This window comes from Malaclemys terrapin, chromosome 9 (assembly GCF_027887155.1).
Source record: "Malaclemys terrapin pileata isolate rMalTer1 chromosome 9, rMalTer1.hap1, whole genome shotgun sequence".
Lineage (NCBI taxonomy): Eukaryota > Metazoa > Chordata > Testudines > Emydidae > Malaclemys > Malaclemys terrapin.
In genome coordinates, this window is record NC_071513.1 from 40,338,231 (window position 1) to 40,344,977 (window position 6,747).

General features: G+C 48.3%; 1 protein-coding gene across 1 annotated transcript in view; it reads left to right on the plus strand.

Moving 5' to 3' along the window:
• GABRQ (gamma-aminobutyric acid type A receptor subunit theta) overlaps positions 1-6,487 on the plus strand; it is a 95,526-nt gene extending 89,039 nt beyond the window's left edge. Inside the window, exons 7-9 of the mRNA XM_054040737.1 lie at positions 398-550; positions 5,125-5,381; positions 5,953-6,487. Coding sequence (XP_053896712.1) covers positions 398-550; positions 5,125-5,381; positions 5,953-6,330 — 788 coding nt within the window. The 3' untranslated portion in view covers positions 6,331-6,487. The remainder of the gene's footprint in view (positions 1-397; positions 551-5,124; positions 5,382-5,952) is intronic.
• The last annotated feature ends 260 nt before the right edge of the window (positions 6,488-6,747 follow it).

Consider the following 6,747-nt stretch of genomic DNA (forward strand, 5'->3'; position numbering starts at 1 on the left):
GAGTAAATTTTCTTCTTATTTTTGTGAGTGAGCACATGGTATCTAGCAGAAGAGGTCCTCTGTCTTCTCCAACTGCAACTGCTTATGGGAAAATCTGTTCCCATCTAATGCTCAGAAAGCCTGGGCTGCTTACCACTCAAGGTGGTTAAAGATCCAAGGCATTGGGCCCAACTGACCAGGCTCCAAAGAGGCTCTTCCTGAAGGTGATAAATCTATGCCATCAATGGAGAGGCAGACTAGCAGGATTACCTCCCCTGCCCCTCCCCAGCATTGCTTCTAAAGAGGGAGAGATATGAGTGATTCCCAGGTGATTCCCATTCCTGTTCCTGCCCCTTTATCATACCTGTAGCCCTGGCCCTTACACAAATGACAGCTCCTTTTGGTATCTGATTGACAGGCTCTTATCTCCGCTTATCCCTGAGTTTCCGGATCAAGAGGAACATCGGTTACTTCATCCTCCAGACTTACATGCCTTCCATCCTCATCACCATCCTGTCCTGGGTCTCCTTCTGGATCAATTATGATGCCTCTGCTGCCCGGGTGGCATTGGGTAGGTCCCTTTTCACTCTACACTGCATAAGGGCTTCCTTTCGGGAGGGGAGTGGGCTGGGATTGTTTGAAAAAGAAAAGGAGAACAGAGTGGTTAAAAGACTGATAGAGATCGCACAGCAAAATAAATACACATTGCACCTTTTGTTATCTCCCAAGAGGGTCAAACCTGAAGATACCACAACATATCTGGTGAGATGCAGTTCAAATATGCACAGATCCAGGTATACAGACATCTGTGCAGTTATTGGCGTGATCAGCTGTGTGTGATGTAGTAATCAAACAGACATGCAAACAAATGCACAGGTGACACATCTAATCACTGGAATCAATGCACTTGCTTGTAGTTCCATGAGGCTTCACATTCAGGCATACGGGTGTTCTGCTTGGAAACATGTTAAGGGTGAAGTGGCACCTTCAGCCACCCCAGTCAGGGGCAGTGCTTGGCTATGCTGCCCCAAGAGCAGAGGTTGCAGGTGTTTTGAAAATAGCGTCTCTGAATCATAGATCAGGGCCTGCTACTCTCTCGCTGTGGGGCAGAAGTAAACTCTGCCAGCCCTTTTCCTGGTGCACCTTACTTCCCCTGCCAGGCAGGCTCAGCTGTGCTGATCAGAGGATTATGGAAGATGGAGCCCAATCTTCAACCACTCCCCACCCTGGCATGCCCAGTCCCTGCCTGTCTGCCCAGTTGCAGCTGCTCCCCTCCTTTGTGTGGTTGAGCAGTGCAGGTAACCTGTGCAGGGAAGGAAGGAGAACTTTTAGGAAGCCCTTAGTGGAAGCATGTGCAGTGCACATGTTCATTATGCCATTTTCAAAACAACTGTAACCTGCTCACCCATTGAAGTCATTTCTTCAGATCTGTCAAAGAGTCTTGTTGCCAGAGGACTAAGTCCATGGCGACTTAGTTTCAGGATTCAGCTCTTGAGGAGTTACCCCAGTATATAAAAGCACCTGAATATCTTTTAATGTGTGAAAACCACCTGTTCTCTGCTCAGGTAACACACAAAATGAGCCAAACAGACTCTGGCAGACTTTGCAAGATAAACTCACCATTTTTCTGAGAACAAGCTTGAGAATTTTCAGCTCAAAGAGGCATTTGTCCCCTCAGATAGGTCTATGTCTTAAGAGTCTGATCCCACGTGATGAGCTTTGCCATGAACTTCAGCGCCATCAAAATGAGACTCTAAAATGGGAGTTTAAATGAACATGCCTCCTCTGACATAACCATGTTACCACTTAGTTGGCATTCCTTTCACTGTGTGTGTGTGTGTGCGTGTGTGTGTGTGTGTGTGCGCGCACATGTGCTGGTGTGTGTGTGTGTGTGTGTCTAACGACTGACTGAGAGGCAGATAAAACAGTTAGGTTAGGTGGATAGATAGGCACTGGGGATGGATGGATGGATGGACAAACAGATGATGAATGAATGACTATGGGCACAGGGGGAATGTATGCAGTGTTACAAATTTCCATGGTACTTTACAAACTCTAGTAAAGACAAGTTTCCTGCCTTGAAGAGCTCATACTCTTAAGTAAATACAAGACAAATCCAGGAGAATAAATTTAGGGCCTCAGTTTAGGAAAGCACTTAAGGACAGGCTGAAGGGCTGTCCCGAATCGGGATGTGTTCCTGAATCAGAGCCTGGGTGAAGGAACCTTAATCAGAAGACAGGAGGTGGGGTTGATTGAAGAGATGGGTTTGGAAGAAAGAGTTGAAGGAGGGGAGGGTGATTGGAACACCAGAACAGGCATGTGCATCCTGATAGAAGATTCAACGGAGGGAAGGATAGAGAAGGGACAGTAAGGTGAAGGAACTGAGATCAGTGTAGGGAGTAAGAGGAGGGCTAGAGGTTTAGCAGAACTGAGATGTAGGCTGGATAAGAATAAGGTGCTTGAATTTGCTACAGTAGAAGATAGGGAGCCAATCGGGAGATTCAAAAGAGGGATGGTGCAGACAGAGCAATGGGAGAGGAAGATGACTTCAGGCAGACTTTGGAGGTGGAGTTGGTAGGCCAGAAGGAAGAAGGTTGCCGTAATAAAGGCAAGAGGTAACCAGTGCACAGACAGGAGTTTTAGCAGCAAGGAAAGGGTGGATGTGGGTATTATACAGGGTAAAGTGAGAGACTGGATATTGGAGGAGAAGGAGAGAAAAGTGTCCAGGGTGACCGTGTCGGTGAGAGGAAGGACAATGGAGTGGCGTTAGAGAAAGAATTCACTTATAGAAATATTGAGGTTGGGGTGGCAGCTGAACACCCAGAAGGAAACATCAGAGAGGGGGTAAAGATCTGAGATTAGAGAGAGGGGAAGAGGTCAGGGATAGTGTGACATTCCCCTCTGGTGTTATCTGGACCGGTGATCTGTTAAGTCACTCCAATCCTTGACTCTGGGAGCCAGCCTTACCCTGCTCTGCTGTGAGAACCCCCACTCCTGGGCTGTTCATGCACAGCCTCTGGCATGTAAGCTGCTCCTTGGATTGTGCAACCGAATGACACTAGCCAATACCTCTGGTCCCAGACACAACCCTAGTAACCTCCATCTTGCAGTGTCTAGTTATACCCACTGGACGCTGCAAGCTTATATGAGTTCGTCATTTTAACAAAGAAATTGATATGCACCAGGCTTGTTATCCCAAGGGGAGACTCTGACACACTTCAAACCAAACGCACTGCTTCAGGTAGAATAAACAAACAGATTTATTAACTATAAAGATAGATTTTAAGTGATTGTAAGTCAAAGCATAACAAGTCAGATTTGGTCAAATGAAATAAAAGCAAAATACATTCTAAGCTGATCTTAACACTTTCAATGCCCTTACAAACAAAAGCTATATGCATCCGAAGAAGTGGGCTGTAGTCCACGAAAGCTTATGCTCTAATAAATTTGTTAGTCTCTAAGGTGCCACAAGTACTCCTGTTCTTCTTCTTACAAACTTAGATGCTTCCCACCACAGGCTGGCTGGTTGCCCTTCAGCCAAGCTCTCCTCTTTGATGAGTGCTTCAGTCGTTTGGTGTGGTGTCTGTAGATGGAGGTGGAAGAGAGAGAAAGGGCATGGCAAAACATCTCTCACTTTTACCATGTCCTTTCTTCCCTCTTGGCTTTATCCCCCCCACTTTCAGAGTCAGGTGAGCATTACCTCATCACAGTTCCAAACTGACCAGACTCTGGAGAGTCTAACAAATTCTTTTGTTGCTGCCTAGGCCAGTGTCCTTTGTTCCTGTTAGGCTGGGCTGGGTTTGTCCCATACCTGCCCTGATGAGGTGTGAACTGCCCCTCTATTCCTGGAGAGTTTTTGCCTGGGCTTGCTTTAAGCCATAAGGATACATTTTCAGCCTCATAACTATATACATGAAATTATAACCTATAACATTACTGTAACAATTACTATAGCATCACTATAACAACCATGCTCAGTGCATTATGAGCCCTCCGAAGACACCCAACATGATAAACTTTGCATTGGATACCACACAATCATTTATAAAGATGAACATGGGGGTATAGGGTGTTCTCTCGAGATACAGAGCATCACAGATAGATAGAGGGGCTTGGGACTGAGAGCCACTCTGGTAGAGATTGTAGTTGAAACCACAGGCACAGTTAAGGTCACAGAGAAAAGGAGAATGAGAGAGCAAAGGACGGGATTGTGGGGATTGCCAACAGCCAGGAGAGGAGGTTGAGGATCATTAGAAGAGACACTGACAGGGTGATCAACAAGGTACATGGAGAGCTGAGCTGTGAAAGCTAAGGGGGCCATACTGCTTCCCTGCCCCAAAGGCAGCAGAGTGGTCAAGGAGAGCCTTTTAGCTGTGAGAAGGCTGTCAGCGACCTTGTGCAAGGCAGTGCCGAGAGACTGGAGTGTGGGGAAGACAGAGTGGCAGGGGTGGTGGAAGGAGCTGGAGGAGAGGTAATCAAAGACGTGAGAATGAACAAGACACTTCAGGATTCCGGGGACAGAGTGGGTGAGGAAGACAAGGTCCGAGGGACATTTACTTCCAGATGGGTAGAACATGAGTGGGCTGGACAGAGAGGGAAATGAGCTGGGGAGAGAGTGAGTGGGAAAGGAAAGTGAGGGAATTAGCAAGTCAGGCAGAGAGGAAGGAATGGAGTCAGGTGGAAGAAGGACAGAGATGAGAAGGGAGACCTTGGAGTCAGAGAAGAGAGGGAGGGGGAGGAGAAGAGAGCAGAGCTGGGTGTTCTCTGCCATCCTGAGTGGAGGAGGAAGGGGACAAAGAGGTGGAGCAGAGCCAGAGGGGGTTGATACAGATCTTCTTGCTAAAGCACAGTTTATACCCTCCTCTCTCGCTACGCCTCCTGGCTCTTCCCTACAGTGACTCCTGTTGGGAGGTGGGGATCAGAACAGCTATAGTCTATCTCTCAGCCATCCTGCTTATCCCTCTCTGCAGCCACACCTGCTGGGAGAGAATGGGGTTGGGAGTGTCTGAGAGCTCTGGCCTCCTTTCACTCCCTACACTGATCTATCCCCTTCCCTGCATTGCTCAGATGGAGGGGAGAGTGAGCAAGTGCTGTGCTGTGGCACCACCCCATCTCAGTAATGGAGCACGCATACTCTCGTTGCAGGGGTCACCACGGTGCTCACGATGACCACCATCAACACCCACTTGCGGGAGACCCTCCCAAAGATCCCATACGTCAAGGCCATCGACGTCTATCTCATGGGCTGCTTCGTCTTCGTGTTCCTGGCGCTCCTGGAATATGCCTTTGTCAATTACATTTTCTTTGGGCGAGGCCCTCGCCAGCAGAAGAAGCAGAGTGAGCGGCTCAGCAAGGCAAACAATGAGCGCCAACGATATGAGGAGAAGAGGATGAGGGAGCAGGTTTGTCCCCTTCCTACCTTCTAGCAGGAGAATTCAGATTCTTCACCTTTGTTCGGTCCAGGAGCGTCCTGGAGGGGCTGTTCTCCCCTTTGTGACAGTCCCCATGTTCACTATACACTAGGTTAAAGCATACACCCTACGCAAACGGATGCCCACGAGGACCAAACACTCCTGAGGTTAGAGTGCTCATTCAGTCCTCATTCTTCACCCTGCCCCATAGATCCATCCTCTTCTGAGAAGACGAGGATGTGATACAGGTATACTCAACACTAACAGAGTGGGACTTTGTCCCCCTTTTGTGGTGAAATCACATACAGCGCTATAAGAGTCAGCCCCTGTCTTTAAGATAATGGAGCATGTTCTTCAGCTACAGCAGTAGCACCCCTTGCTTTTAGCTCAGAAGGCCAATGCTCAGTCTCTGTAAATGACCCAACCCGGGGCATTGTTGTTACCCAGACAATAGTCCAAAACCATCCCTGAGGCCAGTGGAAAGATGCAAGAGATAAATCTGGCCCCGAGTGTGCTCTGCTCAGACTATCACTGCCATCTTTCTCTCTCTTCCCTGTTCCAGGTTGACCCTTATGGCAACATCCTCCTCAGCACCCTGGAGATGAACAACGAGCTGCTGGCCACGGACATGATGAGCAGCGTCGGCGACTCTCGAAACTCTGTCCTGTCCTTCGAAGGCTCAGGAATCCAGTTCCGCAAGCAGCTGGCCTCTCGGGATGGCTTTGGCCACCACCCCACCTTAGACCGCCATGTCCCACTGACCCACCATGCTGCTGTCCGCAACCGTGCCAACTGCCGCCTCCGCCGGCGGTCCTCTAAGCTGAAGCTCAAAATCCCGGACCTGGCAGACGTCAGCACCATTGACAAGTGGTCACGGATCATTTTTCCAATCACCTTTGGATTCTTCAACCTCATTTACTGGTTGTACTATGTAAATTGATGCCTGCGGCCTCCAGGAGCGATAGGCACAGACACTCAGACAATGACAACACAGGAGCGCTGTGGTCTTTTGGGTTTGGGTTTACTCTTTTCTCTTATTATCATTTCCTCCTTTGTTTGGTAGGTTTATTCTAAGCTTACTTTCTCTTTTCAGCACATTAGAAACACGGAGCATGGGGTGGTGGGGCAGGGGGGTCGGGGATGGGTCTCAGGTTTCGGGAGGGTTGGCCTCGTCTTGATTTGGTTTTGTGCCGAAGAACTTCACCATTGTAAAAAAAACCAACTCCAAAATCAAAAACACAGAAAAGTTTTTAAAAAAAGAAGAAGAAAAGTTTTAATGAAACGGAGTCGAAAACAGGGATGGAGGAATAAGCTATCTTTGAATGTGTTCACTGATGCGCTGCCCACACCTCCATTT